General features: G+C 44.3%; 1 protein-coding gene across 6 annotated transcripts in view; it reads left to right on the forward strand.

Moving 5' to 3' along the window:
* Nucleotides 1–15,117, forward strand: part of TBC1D7 (TBC1 domain family member 7) — a 130,405-nt gene extending 115,288 nt beyond the window's left edge. For 4 of the 6 annotated variants that reach the window (XM_072945672.1, XM_006198632.4, XM_015234672.3 and 1 more), the window contains exons 3-8: nt 319–399; nt 3,497–3,684; nt 7,556–7,693; nt 12,351–12,496; nt 13,775–13,904; nt 14,892–15,117. In XM_072945672.1, coding sequence (XP_072801773.1) covers nt 319–399; nt 3,497–3,684; nt 7,556–7,693; nt 12,351–12,496; nt 13,775–13,904; nt 14,892–14,978 — 770 coding nt within the window. In that variant the 3' untranslated portion in view covers nt 14,979–15,117. Of the gene's footprint in view, nt 1–318; nt 400–1,677; nt 1,849–3,496; nt 3,685–7,555; nt 7,694–12,350; nt 12,497–13,774; nt 13,905–14,891 lie in introns of those variants that run through there. The other 2 variants (XM_015234673.3, XM_072945674.1) reach the window with 2 other exon arrangements.
* The last annotated feature ends 2,532 nt before the right edge of the window (nt 15,118–17,649 follow it).

The raw sequence follows: 17,649 nt of genomic DNA on the forward strand, positions 1-17,649 counted from the left end.
AATAACTACCTGACAAGCTTGCAGTGTGGATAAATGAAATGTTCTATACATAGTAACTACTGCTAATGTTATAATGAATGTCGTAATATATACAAAATACATCTCTTATGCAGTGAAATGCTAATTGTTTTTAAATAGCTAGTTGGAACACCTGGGCTGAACTCAGTCTCGTGTTAAACCTTTCCTAGATTTGCTGACTCTATGGCAGACTTTCTGTGAAGAAATCTCTTACAACTTCCAGTTTTAAAAAATGAAATGCACTTGTACGTATCGTGGTCAGCATGAAAAGCATCTAATTATTTTTTTTTCGTCCTCTAGATGTCGAGAAACTTTGCACTTTTAGTCAGAGGTTCCCGCTCCCGTCCATGTACCGTGCGTTGGTCTGGAAGGTGCTTTTAGGTATGATTCCCAAGAGTTGGAAGCTTTATCTTCAAAAATGTTGAATGATTGGACCATTGGTATCCATCGGTTAGAAAAAGGAGGATGTGTTTAGGCTTTTTACTGAATGCTGGATCTAACCCCAGGAGCTCACTTGGGAAGCCTTGAAGAAGGAGACTTCAGTGGCAGGACACGGAAGGTCGCTGTAAGAGTGTCTGTAATGTTAGAAGAGACAGCAACGTACCTTCCTGACACAGGTGTGGGGAGCATCGGGCTGGGAGGAAGAACTGGTCTAGGCTTTGCTGTCAGCTGGGTAACCTTGAAGAAGACCCTTTAGACCTTTTCCCTAGGCCTCTTTTTTTTTTTTAATCTGTAAAATGAGAGTAGATTTGAGCTAAATTAACACCTAGGTTTTAGCTTTCAGTTTTAGCCTGTGACTCCCAGCTGTAGAGGCATAACTTCCTGATGAGCTCTATCAGAGTCAAAAAGAATTGGAGGGTTCTTACTTCTAGAAGCACAGATGAATACATTCCAGCGATGATCGGCTGAAGGAGAAGGGAAACATGATCTTGCTCAGTTTCTGTGGAAGAGAAAGTGTACTAGGGGCCCAAAATGACTGGCAGCATTCCTTTTGCGCTATGGATTTTTTGTTCTTGATCATCGCTGAGCCTGCAGATGCATAAAATACCCATCCATTCCCGCTCTCCTTTGCATTCCGGGAGAAAAAAAGTAATCTTAATGACGGGCAGGTATCAATATCCGTGTTACTGATGGGAAAAGACTAAGGCTAAATAATTTGCCTAAGGCCTTAGCCTGTAAGTGGCAGAGCTAGGATTTGAGCTCAGGTTTGTCGGGCCCTTTTGAAGTTAGGGTAGATGTAGGCACTGCTTTCTTTCCAAAATGTACAGTATTTTCAGGACTTGAGAAATCTGTAGTCCTCAGTCTGATTATGTGATGTGGGGGCAGCGAGGGGATGCAGGCCGCACTAGGAAGCACTGCAGGATGCCTTTTTTGTTGTGCATCTCGGCAGTCTGTATGCTTGTATTTCTAATAGGTCACCGTATGGTTAAAATATAGAGCATGTGTGCACAGAAATAGAAAAAACCGTAAAAGAATACTGTGAACAACTATATGGCAATAAATTGGACAACTTAGAAGAAATGGACAAGTTTCTAGACATGTACAATCCACCAAAACTGAATCAAAATATAGAGCACATGTGAAAACGGTTTCAGTTTTTCCCTGAGCGTTTTTTAAGTCTTAATGTTTCCAGTGCCCATTAAAATAAATGCCTTCTAGGGGTGCCTTTTAGGTGGTGATGTCGATGATCATTTATTTCTGCTGGGAAATACCATGTGTCCTATTAAGTGCCAGTGGATTAGTGTGAGATGGACAGTTGTACTTTGCAGCTAAGCGCCGAGGCCTGTCAGGCTGTTCGTCACCTCTGTTTCTCGTGGCTTCCTTTATCAGGTAAGTCTTTGTTCTTGTTTTCGAGGTAAAAGGCACTGGAGGTTTAGAGCTGCCACGCTACATTGGAGACAGGCTGACTCTTCCTAGAACAGGTGCTTGATGGCTCGGGGTCCTTGGCATGCCTGCCTCCTGAAACCATTTTAGTTAGTATCAGAAGGAGATGTTTTAGGACCAGATCGTAGGAGACAAGTTTAACATGGGAAGCGGGTGCCGCCTCGAGCAGTGTGCTCGGGGTTTGGCTGTATTAACCCAGGTTGGAGGGCACCTGAGTGTTCGTCCTCGGCTTTTCTGGAGGCCTGGCACAGAACCCCATGGCTAAGGTCTGTAAAGATTTATGTCAGGAAAAACATTTAAGCAAGTTTGGCTCTCACATTAATGTGGCACCATGTTAGCTGGCGTCGGTCAAGCTCATCCAGCTTGTTTCCCAGAACATTGAAGATGCTGGATCCGTGGTGGTTTGCACCAAAGAGGGGTCCATCAGCAGCTGTGCTAGCTAATGCATATGAGCTTAGCGTGTGCCGTGTGCTTCCTGAGTGCTGTGCGTTGCTGATCTGTTGATTCATCATTGCACCTGTGTGAAACGGGTATTATTACTCCCATTCTTCAGGTGGGGAAGCTGAGGCACAGGGAGATCAAATAAGTTGCAGAAGGTCATGTAGACAGTTAGCTGTAGAGCTCGACTCACACCCAGGAACTTGGACTCCTAGAGCTTGTGCTGCAATACAGCTTCATTACGTTTAATGAGGCTAGAGTAAACGACGTTTTTCTTTATAGCAAAACTTAAAGCCTTAAATTCATTGTCACCATTTCCCAAATCTGTTTGACCAGGGTACCTTTATTCTCATGAAGACCCTTCGGGCTCATGTTCTGCAGAGAACATTTGGTGAAATGCTTTATCTGCCTCTGGCAGATGAGGAAACAAGTGCCTGGAGAGACATTTGTGAGAGTCCTGGGTTTAAACAACAGTGTGTATCCTCCCAGCTCTGGAGGCTGGGAAGTCCAAGATGGAGGTGCTGGCCCATTTTGTTCCTGGTGAAGCCTCAGGTCCTGGCTTGCAGGTGGCCACTTTCTTGCTGTCCTCACATGAGAGGGGGAGGAGAGACCGCTAGCTCTGGTGTCTCTTCCTTTTCTTATAAGGGCACTGGCCCTATTGGACTGGGGCCCCTTCTTACGACCTCATTTAACCTTAATTATCTTCTAAAGGCCCCGTCTCCAAATCAGGCACATTTGGGGCTTCAGCATGTGAATTGTGGAGGAGGGGGTACAATTCAGTCCATTAGGGGCCAAATGCAAAAAGTGGAGATAGCTCTGGAGGTCTAAGGGTGGCCCCAGTCTGACAACCTTAAACTTGAATTAAATCAGTATTGTAACGGGTGTAATTATCTTGAATTTATGTGGCATATTTATTTCATTTCTCCTTAATAGCAGTGATTCAGTTGCCATTTCAAATATTGATAGTATTTAAAATTTAAGATTGTATTGTTTCATAGTGAGAATTTCTCAAAGAGAGTCATCACGGTGATTAAATATCTGTGGGTCCTAGTCTAATTGTGATAGGCAGCTTCTCCCGGGATTCTCTTTCGTAGAGGTGGGGTTTGGATTGGCGCCTCAGTATTTTGCCCCTTTCCTCCCCCTTGGGTCTCTGTAGGAATCTTGCCTCCACACCACGAGTCCCATGCCCAGGTGATGATGTATCGCAAGGAGCAGTACTCTGATGTCCTTCACGCCCTGGAAGTCATTCGCTTTATCAGTGATGCCACACCGCAGGTTGAAGTCTATCTCCACATGCATCGGCTGGAGTCTGGGAAGTTGCCTCGAAGTCCCTCCTTTCCACTGGTTAGTGGTACTTTTGTTTGACCCTTGGCTCAACTCGAGACTGCTCTGTCTTGCCAGCCTCTGATCGCATCATGTTTTGCCTTACGAACTTTCAGTGACTCTGCTTTGTAGGGTAAAAGCAGCAGATCTGGCTCTCATGGCCCTGTACATTCTGATCCAATCTCCACAATCTTTTAAAATTTTATTTTGAAGTAATTTCAAACTTACAGGAAAGCTGCAACAATACTGTTAAGAATTCCCATAAACCCTTTAGCCTGGTTCCCTAGTTGTTAACATTGTACTACATTTACTTTGTCATTTTTCCTGTATATGTGCATACATATTTTTTTCCAAACCGTTTGAGCATCAGATGTAGACATGGCATCCCATTACTTCAGATTCCTTCAGTGTGTACTTGCTGAAGATAAAAACTCTCCCCTAGGTGACCATAGTTCAGTCATCAGCACCAAGAAGTTGACACTGATACAGTATTAACATCTAATCTTCAGACTCCATTCCCGTTTGACCAGTTGTCCGTATCATTCCCTTTATTACAAACAATAAAAGTTTTGGTTCAGAAATTAGCAACATCTCAACCACTAGTTATACCTTTTGCTGATTTAAAATTTTTTTGATATTTTAAAATCATTTTAGACGTAGAAAAAAGTTGTACAGAGTATAGTGTTGCCATGTACCTTCACCTGGCATCCTCAGATGTTACACCTTAATTGTACTCTGGTTATTTATCAAAACCAGAAACTTAGCGTTGATACAGTACTGTGAACTAATCTATCTAGCCTTTGTTGAAATGTTGCTGACTGTTCCACTGACCTTTTTCTGGTCTGGGGTCCCATCTGGGATCACATTTATTGCCATGTTTTAGTCACCTTTAATCTGAAACAGCCCCTCAGTCCTTTCTTATCTTTCATGACCTTGACCGTTTTGGAGAGTTCGAGCCAGTAGAGCATTTCTCAGCTTGGGTTTGTAGGTTTCCACACGATTAAAGTCCGGTTGTGCGTTTCTGGCAGAAATACCACAGAAGTGTGATAGTTACTCTGCTGACTTTGATCACTTGGTTAAGGTGGTGTCTGCCAGGTTTCTCCCATGTGAGATTGCTATTTTTCCCTTTGTAATTAATAAGTAACTTGTGGGGAGGTACTTTGAGACTGTGTAAATATCAACCCACTGATGATTGTGGCCTGAAACAATTTCTGCTGTGCTGCTTGCCAGATGGTGACTTTCTGACTCCTCCATGCCGTCTGCATTGAACAGTCGGCATTCTTTTCTGTGGAAGAGTTTTCCCTTCTCCCTCATTTATATTAATATGAATTTATAGATTCCCTTTTTCTTCAGTGACCTATAATTCATTTCTACCATGGTTTTGATGTTCAGATTGTCCCAGATTTCACCAGTGGAAACCCTTTCAAGCTGAAGTCTGTGTCTTTTTGATAAGTTCCCATCATTTTGAGCATATCCTTACTTTTTGGCACAAAAAGATATTCCTAGTACATTTCCTGCCCCAGGCCTGGAGTTAGCTTTTTTTTTTTTTTTTGAATGGTGTATTGTATTTAGAAACCAAGAACAGAATGCTAGTTAGGTATGTTCATTGTCGTTGGTTTGCCATGGCTTCTAAGGCGCTCACAGCAGACAGAATTAGGAAATACACACATTCGCACACACACGTTTGCATGTCTGTCTCTCCGTAATAAAAACCCTGAGTTCGTGGTAACAGTGCCAATTCCTTTCTACTATTATGAGTTCATTCTAGCCCTCACCCTTTCTGTATTTGCACCTTCCTTATCTGGCAGTTGCACATTCGAAGAGGCTTCCATTAGCCTCATTGTACTTTTTTGCTCATTCCTCTGTAACTGACACGGCCAGCTACCTCTTCGGCCCTGGCCGGCAGGCCCCACAGGCCTTGTAGTTTCTGACTGCCTCCTTGGCCCTGACCCCTCCTTGGCCTCAGCGCCACAGGCTCCAGCCTGCTTTTTAAACTTCATCTTTTTTTTTTTTAATTTTAATTCTTTATTTTTTATTTAAATAATTTACTGAGGTGAAATTCACAATCTAGAAATAAACCATTTTAAAATGAACAAATTCAGTGGCATTCAGTACATTCCCAGTGTCGTGCAAACATCACTTCTGGCTAGTTCCAAAACATTTTTAAACTTCATCTTCGACACATTCCTTGGTCTTCTTGCTGACTGGACTGCTTATTTATAAAGGAAAGAGAAAGGGAGGAAGAGGAGGGCAGTCAGAGTAGTGCCCACAGCTCCGCGGCTTCGGCTCTTTGCCTCTTACATTTCAATCCAGGCATTTTAACTTTTGGCTGAATTGTCAAAAACAGGGATTGTCCTGCAAACTGTGCTGTTCTGTCATTTTCTGGGGCAGCAGATTGCAACCTGCCAGCACAGCAGTTTAAGCTTTGCCTTGTTCTTTCTTTTGAGGTTAATGATGTGGATCCTACGGATAAATCTTAGGCCATCCACCTTTAAGTTTATCAGGAGAGAATAGCCCTGAGAATAATCGGGACTCTTAAATTTCTGTAATTTTTTTTCCATTGGCAAATGCAGTTAGTTGATAGTATTACCCGACTTCTTAAATTATATGTGAAATTAGGGGAGCTTATCCACTAGCTCAGGAAGTCTGCGTGGTGGGTCATAGTTTCCACCTCCTTTCGGCTCCACTTGCCAGGCCCAGATACCTGTGCTGCGGCCTCGGGCACACTTGCTGCCCAGGGGTTCGTTTTGGGCTCGTGTCCCTTGGGTCACCAAGCCCCAGTCAGCCTTATTTTTTGTATCTTTTAGTACGCCTGTGCGACAGTGCTCGGCCCAGGGCGGGAGCACAGATGCTGAGCTCAGCTGAGGGCGTTGGTCCAAGATGCTGCCGCTGGTGGGCAGTGTGGAGATGGCATGTCCTGGAACACGCGGGGCCAGGCGGGCGTCCAAGGAAGGATGCTCCCTTTCCCTTTTCTTCCTCTTCTCTTGTCTCCTTCCCTGACACATTTACAAGTGTTTTGGAGAATTTTATTTTCTATGGTTCTGCTACCCTTCACATTTTGTAGCATGTTAGTAAGTTGAGAGAGGCCTAAAATGAAATACTTGTATTAAAATAGGGATTTTGATTTAGCTTCAGACTTTTTAGGGGAGTAGGAAGAAACTTTATAGTTGTTGGTTTTCTTTTCCAACGTTAAAATCCTTCAGCTGTTAAGTCCTAGTTGAAAAATGTAAAGCTTTTGGTATAAGATACGGTATTAGAAAACAGATTTTTCAAGTAGATTCCAGTTTTTGTAAGATTCCTTTTGAAATCTATTTGAGGGTTTACGTTCATGTTCTGAGTATTGACACCAGGGTTGAGAAATGCCGTACTTCCAGGTCCTAAAATTCTGATTCTAGGGACATTTTTAGCTTTTCAGGTGCTTAAAGACAGAATAAAATTCTAAAGGTATGTATGAATGCTTTGAGATAAAGTGCTTATTAGCCCTTTAGGGGTCGTTTAAGTTTTGCAAATTGCCATGTTGGTGAATGTCTCTAGTTATTTGTGCTGTTTATCACATCTGTTTAAGAGGAATTCTCCAGCACTAAGAATATTTTTGGGTAGAGAGTCAGCCTTTGTTTGGATTTATGTTGACTCATCGGCCTTAATGTTAGAAGTTGGAAAATCTCTGTGCGTCAGGCTGAAACCTGATCGTCAGAAGCAACACTGGTGCAGGCAGATTCCTCTGGTTGCTCGTCCTCCTCTCCCTCTGGTCGTCTGTTTAGTGACTGCTTTTGGTCCCACTTTGGTTTCCCGCAGCCTCTTCAAAATTTAGGGAGCAAGGCTTCATTTTTATTAAAGAATTACGGATTTCTCTCTTCCTCCTTCCTCTTGAGATTTGTTGTTAATCTTTCAGGAGCCAGAAGATGAAGTCTTTCTCGCCATTGCTAAAGCCATGGAAGAGATGGTGGAAGACAGCGTGGACTGTTACTGGATCACCCGATGCTTTGTGAACCAGTTGAATAACAAGTACCGGGATTCTCTGCCCCAGCTGGTGAGGGATGATGTCTTGGCTCCTGTGGGGTGGGGGCGAGCCGTGGTAATAGGGGTCTTCAGGAAATGCCCTTACCTCCCGGTGCCAGTGCAGTTGAGTGGACCCACCATAGTAGGAGTCAGCAGATATTTTCCTAAAAGGCCCGAGGGTAAATATTTCCAGGTGGGTGGGCCGGCTGGTCCATGTCTCTGCAGTCACACAGTTCCGCAGCTGTCATGCAGAAGCAGCCGTCGGCAACACATCGAAGAACGGTTGTGGCTTTGGCCCCCGCAGGCCGGGGTTTGCTCACCTCTGCTCTGTCACACTCCTTATCCTGATCTAGAGTCCACTGACTTTTTCTAGAATTATCTCTCTGTCCTGAGGTTTGCATTTGGCTCATATGGAAAGCCCACATAACAGATGCTTTCTTATCTTCCCTCATGTAAGCCAGAGTCTGGAGGCAAGGCAGCCCTGAGCTGGTGCCACAGCCGCAGTACTGACAGACACCCAGGCTCCCGTCCTCCGCTCCAGCATTCTTAGGTGTGATTCTTCCTCTCGTGATCACGCGATGGATGCTGGAGCGACTGCCACGCCATTCCTGTTCCAGGCATGGAGGGAAAGGCGGAGACAGAAGTAGAGGAGGGGAGTGTGACAAGCCAGTCCAGCCTGTCCCCCTGTGACAGACTTTCCTTCTGCCAGGCTGGTGTGGGGCAGGACCTTGTCACCAGGCTGCCCTGGTTTGCAGTGGAGCCTGGGACATGTGGCTTATTTGGTGGTTTTGTGCTGGCACGTGTGATCTCACATTGGATTGGGGATTCTGTTGGTGAAGAGGGAGAGGATGGAGGGAGGCGGCGGCTGTGGGCTGTCCTCTGACAGGAAAGCCGAGACCCAGCACTTGCTTCACCAGCTTGAGCCGGCGTCCTTTGCTGTTCTCTTCCAGTTTCTTCCCTCATTTCTCATTTATGAAAGTGAATCTGTATTTAAGTCATTGAGTTGTTTCATTTGGAAATTCTGTTGGCAGCGGTGACTGTGGTACAGGGCACAGATTCAGCCAAGGGGCGCTGGTGGGGGCTGGGGGAGCCGGAGGGTCCCTGCAGTTGGCATGAGTCCTCAGCTTCGGAGAGCACCGTATGGGCATGTGTTTTATGTATTTCAGTGAAGTAAAACTTAGTTTTTAGAATTCTAAAATTTAATGCACTTAGCTGATTTTAATAAAGCGTGGCATTGGAGGACATGTAAATGTTACTTGCCTGATTCAATCAAGAGTCCCACGTTGCATCATGATTTAATTAGCTTTTCTTAATATTGGAGTAAATTCAGTAGCATTTTGATAGTTTCTTTAAAAATGTATTTTGAATAATACAAGTAGTAGACACATTGTGGAAGCGTGAAACTATCCAGCTGAATCCAGTGTTGCGTACCTGCGCCAGCACCTCCCCTCCCCCACCCCTGAGATGTAAGCGTTGTCATCAGCGTGGTGTGTGTTTGTCTAGGCTGCTTTGTGTGCACAAGAATGGCTGAGAGTGAGTGCATACCTGTGCAACGTGTGTGTGTATGTAACTTATGTTTTTTTAAAAAATATGTATGTACATACCGTTTATATGGCCCTGTGTTTTTTCTTTAAACTTAATGTTTTAGAGCTTTTCCATGTTAGTACGCGTAAGTAATTTTCTTCCCTGACTTCCTACTAGTGCCACTGGGAGCACTTAAAAATGACCAGTGCCTTTCCTCCTCCTAGACCAGTTAAATCAGCATCTCCACAGGTGGGGCCCCAAAATTCTCATTTAAAAAAAAACAAAACTCAGAGTGATTCTGAAGTGAAGCTAAGATTGAGAGCCACTCATTTAGAACCACCTCTAAAATTTTTTTTAAATTCTCAAAGTATTTTCTGTTAAGAGTTTGCCATAATTTAATGTAACAGCTCCATGCTAACAGTCACACCGCCTGTATGTGACATGTTCCCGTGTGTGTGTGTGTGTGTCTGTCTGTCTCTCTCCCAGGGGTGGGTTACCTACACAGGGAACGCACAATTGAAAGAGACGTCATTAAATTTGTTAACTGCCAGATTACTCACCTACAAGTTGGACCAGTTTTGCTTCTCCAGTCTATGAGATGTCCTCTTTTCCACCCTATTGCCAATACGTGATAGCATTAGTCTTTTCAGTGTTTGCCACCCTCATAGTGAAATGGTAGCCCATTTTAATTTCTGTAGCCTCACTTCTGAGTGCAGTTAAACAGCTTTGGGTATGTTTATTGGTCGCTGTATTTGTCTACCTTTCTATTTTGTTTACCTCTTTCCTTTTTTTGGGGGGTAAGAATTATCGACATATGCTGGATATTTATCCTTTGTTTTATAAATTATTTTCTCTCTGAAAACCTTTCTCCCTGTTGTATAAAGATGTAAAGTTGATACAGTTGGATTTGTCAATTTTTTTTTTTTGGCTTTTCTGTATCTAAGTTAGAAAGGCCTTTCTAACCCTGAGATTAAAAAAACAGGTTTTTAAAAAGCTATCTTTGAAAAATATTTCAACATTTAGAGTCCTTTAATTTATGAGGAACTTTCCTTTGTGACTGGCGTATCAGATGCAAATGTGACTTTGTTCCTTTGTGGTTAATTGCAGCACAACTTCAGCCAGTACCTCACTGCCTGCCTCCTCCTTCCCACTCTGGTTAACAGTTATTGAGAAGGAGCATCATGCCAGCCAGTGCTGAATTTCCTTTATTAATGAGTTGTTTTATTTTAACATGTTTTTACAGATGAGGAAACTGAAGCACAGAGCAGTTAAATAACTTGCCCAAAGTCACACAGTAAGCAGTAGAACTACCAGTTATGCTATTTTTTGTCAGTTCATCCTTATTCACAGATTTGTAATGCCACCTTTATCTTCTACTGGATTTCCGTATTTATCTCTTTCTAGACACTTTTTTTTTCCTCTCAAGGTATTTGTCTATTCCTGGGCCAGCACCATATAATTCAATATAACTTCCTAGCATATTTCGATAGCTGGTAGGGAAATTTCTCTCTCGTTCTTTTTCACGAATGCCTTGAACATTTTTTAGAATCAATAAGATACTTAATGTCCCCATGTCCCGTAAGTCTCAATTTCTTCTTGTATATATTACAGTGCCTAGCATGTAGTTTTAAATAGTTATGAAAAAAAATTTTTAAGTTCTTCACTATGTATTAGAAAAGCTAAATTTTCTTTGCTATTTGATTTAGGCAGCAAGTGACTGACTTCAACTTTTAAGGTCAAGTTTTTAAAAGTCTTTAGTTAAACCATGTCTAGTCTAGCTTAAAATTTTTTATTGTTGTATATAAGATCTCTTCTTTTGAGCTTTTTGTTAGCGTCTCCATAATCTTGTCTGTTGTCTTTTCACTTTTTTGTGGTTTTACCAAATTAGTTATCACGAACCCATTTGCTTTTTTTTTTTTCTGTGAGAATTTTTGGCTTTTTTCTTTTTTTGGAAATTCTCTTTAGTTAGGGATGTTTACCCTTTAAGCTGAACTAGATGTTACTATATGGCCCTCTTTGATGAACTTCTGTCCCTTCTTAATGGCTGGCTCACACATCTGCTTTCGTGGGAACCTGCTTCTGGCCTCTAAAGTCTGGGTCAGGATTCACACATGGATGTACCCAGTGCCTCGTGCTTCTTCCATCATGGCTTTACGACACTGTTACACTTGCCTCTTTGCAGGTCTTTCTCAACCACATTGTAAGCTCCTTGAAGGCAGGGGTGCTGTCTTACCCTCTGGCTCTCTTCCCTGTGTGTAGCACCGTGTCTGGCTGCAGTGGATGTTGGAAGGATTATGAATTGCCTCTTTGGCAGAAGTGCAACGGTGCAGATACTTAGTAAAAACATTTGCGTTATCCTGGGTGATATGGGATCTGGTTGTGCCCTTCTGGAGAGGGAGTTCAGACTTGAGGGTCTGAGAATGGTCCCTATAAATGTAGCAGCCCGTGCCAGGTGGATTTGGCCCCATCTGGGAGGCAGCCTTGTTAGCTCCCTAGTCTTCTGGAGGAGTTGGCTGCTGTGTAACTTTACGTGGAAGAGGCGACCTGAGGGAATCACGGGGCTTTGCTCCTTCTGAGCTATTCCTGTGCCTCCCAGGACTTCGCATGCACATTTTTTGGGGTATGGAGGTCTCCCTTGCGCCGTCCCTCTTGTCTGGACCTCCCTGCCCCGGGGCACGATGCGTTACACATGGGCCAGCACAGGTGTAGTCAGTGGCTGCTGGGCCCTTTTAATCTCCAGCTCTTCCTGTCTCATTCTTCCAAGTTCCCTCTCCCGCTGTAGCCCTACTCCGCTTCTTCGGTCTTAACCTCTCCTTTCCCTGTAGATATAATCTCCTGCCCCAGAGTAGCCAGAACATGGCCTTCTCTCCCCGGAACAACTGAATTTTGCTTTGGACTTTGTCTTGGGCTAGTGAATTGGTTAGTGCGGTTAGTACTGACTGTTCTGTTTAGCCTGGGGCTGTCCCAGGAAACCTCAGTCTGGATGGTGGTTTGCTCTGGTTTGTGCTGATCTGGGGAACCGCTGCGTCACCAGTGACTTGGAGGATTCTGAAGTTTTGTTTTCCAGCATTTCTTTGTGTTCAGCATGTAGACTTTTTCATCAGAGGCTGTAAGATCAGGTAATGTTACAGGAAATGAGTAACCCCTTCTTGTTTACTCATTAGCCAAAGGCTTTTGAACAATATTTGAATCTGGAAGATAGCAGACTGCTCAGTCATCTGAAGACGTGTTCTGCGGTGTCCAGACTTCCTTATGATCTCTGGTTCAAGAGGTGCTTCGCCGGGTGCTTGCCCGAGTCCAGTTTACAGAGGCAAGTATTTCTTTCAAAGACATACTGAAGGCTTGGAGTCCAAGAAGAACCCTGTTTTGTTTTTTCTTTTATTTAAACGTAATCATCTCAGAAAACAAATTTGCTTTAGAACAATAGTTTGATGCTAACTTCTCCCGCAGCTAACACAGCAACACAAGATTCTGCTTAGTGTATATACAATTAGAAATGTTAGAGAGAGTTAGCACTAGTGTAAATATTTAAAGTGTTAAAATATACAGGGAGAAAAATTGAAGACCATCAATGTATTAGATGCTGTATTCACATCTGAAATAGCCTCCAAGAGTTTTACATAGGCATGGGCTTTTGTTTTCCAGAACGGAGGTAGATTGTAGAGAAAATCTTTATTTCTTGGACATCTTATGACGTTCTAAAATAGTTGAAGGCAGTCAGAGATTTGACACTCAAACTCAGCTCTTCCATCAATTTCAGATATGAGTTATGGGTATCTCAGAGCCCTGTCCCGCCCCCTCCAGGACTCTGCAGTTGAGGAGAAAGGCAGTATACAGAGACCAGTACAAGACCGTGCGTAGTCGGCACAGAGAGGGTAATACCAACTACAAGAGTTAGACAGGAGCTGTCGGAAGAAGAATTTTAGCGTGTGCTCAGTAACTAGCTCCTTCATTGAGGAATGTAAACCACCAGAAAATGCAATTGAATTTATCTCATTTCATTTGCTTCTGTTGTTGTGGTTCCTTAATATGTAATGATTATATGAGCATTACAAAATATTAATAAAATCTAAGCTTTGGTTTAGGACTTTCCAGCCCCAAAATGTCAGTTTTGGAGCATGAGGGAATGGGCGTTTGGTAGCAGAACAAGTATTTTCTAGTGCTCATCCCCTTTTTTCCTTCCAGTGCTGACTGTGTCTGAAATAGACTTCAAATGGCTGATTTGTTGTTTCCCTGATGATGATTCTTTATAGCTCTTCTCTGGAGCGTATGCAGTCAGCCCTCTGTGTCCGCAGTTGTGCATCTGCGGATTCAGCCAGTTCCGGATCCTGTGCTGTTTACAGTTCGTGGTTGGTTGAATCCTTGGATGTGGAGTCTGCGGGAACAGGGGACTGACTGTACCACCCACTTTTACATGAGGGACTTGAGCGTCCACGGATTCGGTATCCTAACGAGTCCTAGAACCACTTCCCTGGGGACACCGAGGGACGACTCTACTTGAAGTGTCATTTGGTTTAATTTTATAATTTGAAATGTTGACGTAAGCATAAATTTCAAACTTGTAATTGGATTGTCTTTATTTTTGTAGGGTTTGGGATAAAGTTGTAAGTGGATCCTGTAAGATACTAGTGTTTGTAGCTGTGGAAATTTTGTTAACCTTTAAGATAAAAGTAATGGCACTGAACAGTGCGGAGAAGATAACGAAGTTTCTGGAAAATGTAAGTGTGCTTTTTGTTTGAATTTTGAATCTAGAAAGGAGGTTTAGCAAGCCAGATTTTTCTTTCGCATTAAGTTATTTCAGTGTATTTTTACATTATAAGAAACTTTTTTCCCTTGAAAAAGTTTAAAGTTGGTCTGTGGATTATAGTCCCTGTCGTTTGTTTGTTTGTTGAGGGAGGGGGTGGTCAGTGGTCTGAGCAGCAAGACTGTCTCCATGAGTGTGTGCGCTTAGGACCAGAGTCTTGTCCCCTGATGTGACTACTAGGAGGCTCGTCAAAAAAAGGAAGAGGTGAGATCTATCACTTTTGGAGGAGCGATCCTTGCTGATGGAGAAGTCCTGATGTTTTGAGGGATTTTGTAAGCCCTTGGCATTTCTGTTACTGTCGCTGATGGAATCCCAGTTAGACTTGGAGCATGTTGAAAAAGGTCTCAATGAATCAGTTCCCCCCCTCTTTGTATCTTAGAGTACCCCTGAACTGGGCAAGAGGTGTGAAAGTAGAGACTTCGGATGAGTGAGTTTCACTGGACCCACAATCTGTGTATTTTAGCCAGTATTAACAGCTGAACAGTGAGTGTGTGTTGGATAAAGGAGCCACCGTCATTGTAGGGGTTAGTGGCTCCCAGTGCTAGGGCCCCCACTAAGTATTGTTTGTGAATTATCTCATGTAACCTTGTAAAGAGCTCTGTGAAGTGGGGCCATCATTTGCCCCATTTTAGAGATGGGGATCTGAACCCAGGGAACTTCAGGAACCTGCCCAGGAGTACACAGTTGTGGGCAGTGCAGGACTGGCAGCCAGGCAGTGTGACCACAGCTCCTTGGGATGACCTCAGGTGGCGCATGAAGCAAAGATCTGGCAGCAGCCTCTTATGGGATCACTTTCTGAAAAAGCAGTGGAAACCCAGTGGAAATGAGTGTTAGGCCATAGTGAATGAGGGAGATACTGAAGCTGGAAACCCATTTCAGAGACTGGTTTGCTTGTTCACAGATTCCCCAGGACAGCTCGGATGCAATCGTGAGCAAGGCCATCGACCTCTGGCACAAACACTGCGGGACCCCAGTCCATTCGGCCTGAACGTTCCTGACGTTGTGGACAGTCCGCCCGGCCTCCCCAGGGCATTTTGTTCTTGAGATGTAATCTGCTGAATTGACAATAGGGTTCTTGCTTTGGTGCTCACAGTGTAATTGTTTTTCCAGTAAAACTATTTAAGGTACCTGGGGTTGCTGTGTTGTGGAATGGCATCTCTTGGTTACGCAGAGGTACACAGTTCAGCGCTGAATAGCATTTTAAAAGGGTTGTTTGAAAATAGTTCCCAGCCTTTAAAGCTGTTCAGTCAGGGTGTGGGGGATGACGCTTCAGTCTGCAGCGTGTACCAAGCCTGCCCTGCTTCTCTCATTAGTGCCAAGCTCGTTACTTTCTCGGGTCTGTTTCTGGAATGAAAAACAGCTTCCTTTTGTTGGCGTCTCAGATTCGGACTTGGCCGGTGCAGTACCTGTTGAACCCTAAGCTGACTTCCCAAATCTCAATCTTTGGAAAGCTAAATCTAGTTTCTGGACTTCGTCTTGTTAAATAGGCTGAAATAAAGGCCTTACCTTTTTTTTCTTTTTCTTTTGGTCTTAGTGCTAGTTGGAATGAAACTGTCAGTAAACGAAATGTGTCTCAATTTCCCTGCTAGGAGAGAAAGGACTTGTTGATATTTTGCTGGACTCAGGCTTTTTCCTGATGGGTCATTAAATGTTGGGTGGACATTAGGGAATGCTCTGCCGCCCGGAATAGGAACGGGAGAACCGGCAGGTTCAGGTTAACACTAATGACCCCCCGGGCCATGTTGTGTCACTTCGATGGGACAGTTGCAGGCTTTGAGGCAGGCGAGTGACACGGGGCCCTGTGTTTGAGACTGATTCAGCTGTCAGATCTGCGGGAGCCTGAGTGGTGAGTTGGATTCTTTGCCCCACCCCACCCCGAAAAGAGAAGGAAGACGATGAAATCCTGGAGCTGGGATTCTGGGTCCCTGCCTAAGGTGTAGCTGGCTGCTGAGGGAGTGCAGAGCGTGCTGAGTTGTTGAAACCAGCCCAGCATGGCTGTACAGTGACATCCAAGAGTATTTGATTTTTTTAAAAACAAAAATATACTCAGAAGAAAATCTGTTAAAGCGAACTCTGCTTACAGTTAATACTTAAAACATGTGTTCAGTCCCTCTGCCCCTGTGGAACTTTGAATCCAGTTGGGGATGTGAGATAAAGCACGAGAGAAGGGAATTCCTGCTCCAGTTGTCCACAGTCCAGTGGACTTGGGGGACGTGTGAAATTCACAGAGAAGGCATAAAACAGATCAGTTTCCTTCTGTTTAATTTACAAGCTGCATACCATTACAAACCATAAAAACTTCTACAACTTTTTATTAAAGTAGATTATCAAGTCAAATGATGTTAGTAAATCCCAACTCCAGAAAAAGAAAAGAATGAGCGAACGATGTCTCAGCGAGAGGCTGGTTTGAGGTAACTGCTCCTGCTCGCCCCCACCTCCGCGCTGGGGGAGGGTGGCAGAGGGGCCACAGAGCAGGGGGCGGGGGGTGTGGCTGGTGGGTGTGCTTGGGACTCCTGGGGAGGACGGAGCTTAAGGGGCTGGAGTTTCTCTCTGATGGTTCTGGCCAGGGTCCACATGAGCCAGAAGGGAGAAGGACTGCGGTACCGCTGAGGGATCAGAAAGTAAGTATTCTGCAAGTGTATTCAGTCAGTCCCTGTCTGGTAAAAACCTTTCCTGCTGTAGTCTGTGGGCTTTGGATTTTTTTTTCTTTTTTTTTTTTTTTTGGAGTCTGATTATCAAGAATTTTCCTTATTAGAAAACTGAACAGCTCTGTCTCGGCAGAATTTAAGGCCCACCATGAGGACACACTAATACACCAGGTGAAAAACCAATTTCATCTTAACATCAGAATTTCCTTTCACTGAGAGTGAAGTACTTTGAAAATGTTCCTGCCTACTGCCTCCTGTGAGGGGTAGAGCTCCTGATGAAAATTCCCTAAATTCCCTTTATAAATCAAAACATTCCTTCCAGATCCTGCAGACATCAGGGTTTCGGCTGCGGCCAAAACTATCGTGGCCAGTAAGCAGGGTTCTCCCTCTGCCTGGGAAAGCCAGGATGTAACACAATTAAGCTTAGTTTCTAGTTCTTCCCTTCTGCAGTGTCATCTTAAATACGGATGGGAGAAGTGCCACATCTGCTCTGCGAGGAGGCTCGGAGGGCTGGGGAAGCTTGGGGTCGGTGTGTGTGGCTTTTGCCTGACGACAAATCAGGTGGACAGATTTTGTGTGTACAGGCTTGTGTGTGTGTCTGAGGCTGCTTCGGGAAATGAGGTCAGGGGTCATTAGAGTAAAGTGCTTTTTTGTTGTTGTTGTTAACAGTTTGCCTGAAAATCAGGGGCAACCCTCCAGTCATGTGCTGTGTAGAAAGAGCTCTGAAGGCCTCACCTTCTGCTGTGGGTAAGAGACACCTGCCTTGTCTCGAGTCGCTGAACAGGCCTCCCCTTGGCTCCGACCGGCCCCCTGTCATGTGGTCATCGGCGCCTCACTGTGGGGTTATTTTTTTCTCCCTGAAAGTACAGAATATAGAAGGAAGTCGTGGGGATGAGGAGGGTAGAAACAGCGTGTGTGCCCAGGACTAGGGCCGGGATGGGTCCTTGCCGGGGGGCGTCCTCTGCCGGCGCCGTGGGGTCTCCAGCAGGAGTAGGGTGCCGTGTTCTTGAG

Source organism: Vicugna pacos, chromosome 20 (genome assembly GCF_048564905.1).
Source record: "Vicugna pacos chromosome 20, VicPac4, whole genome shotgun sequence".
Taxonomy (NCBI): domain Eukaryota; kingdom Metazoa; phylum Chordata; class Mammalia; order Artiodactyla; family Camelidae; genus Vicugna; species Vicugna pacos.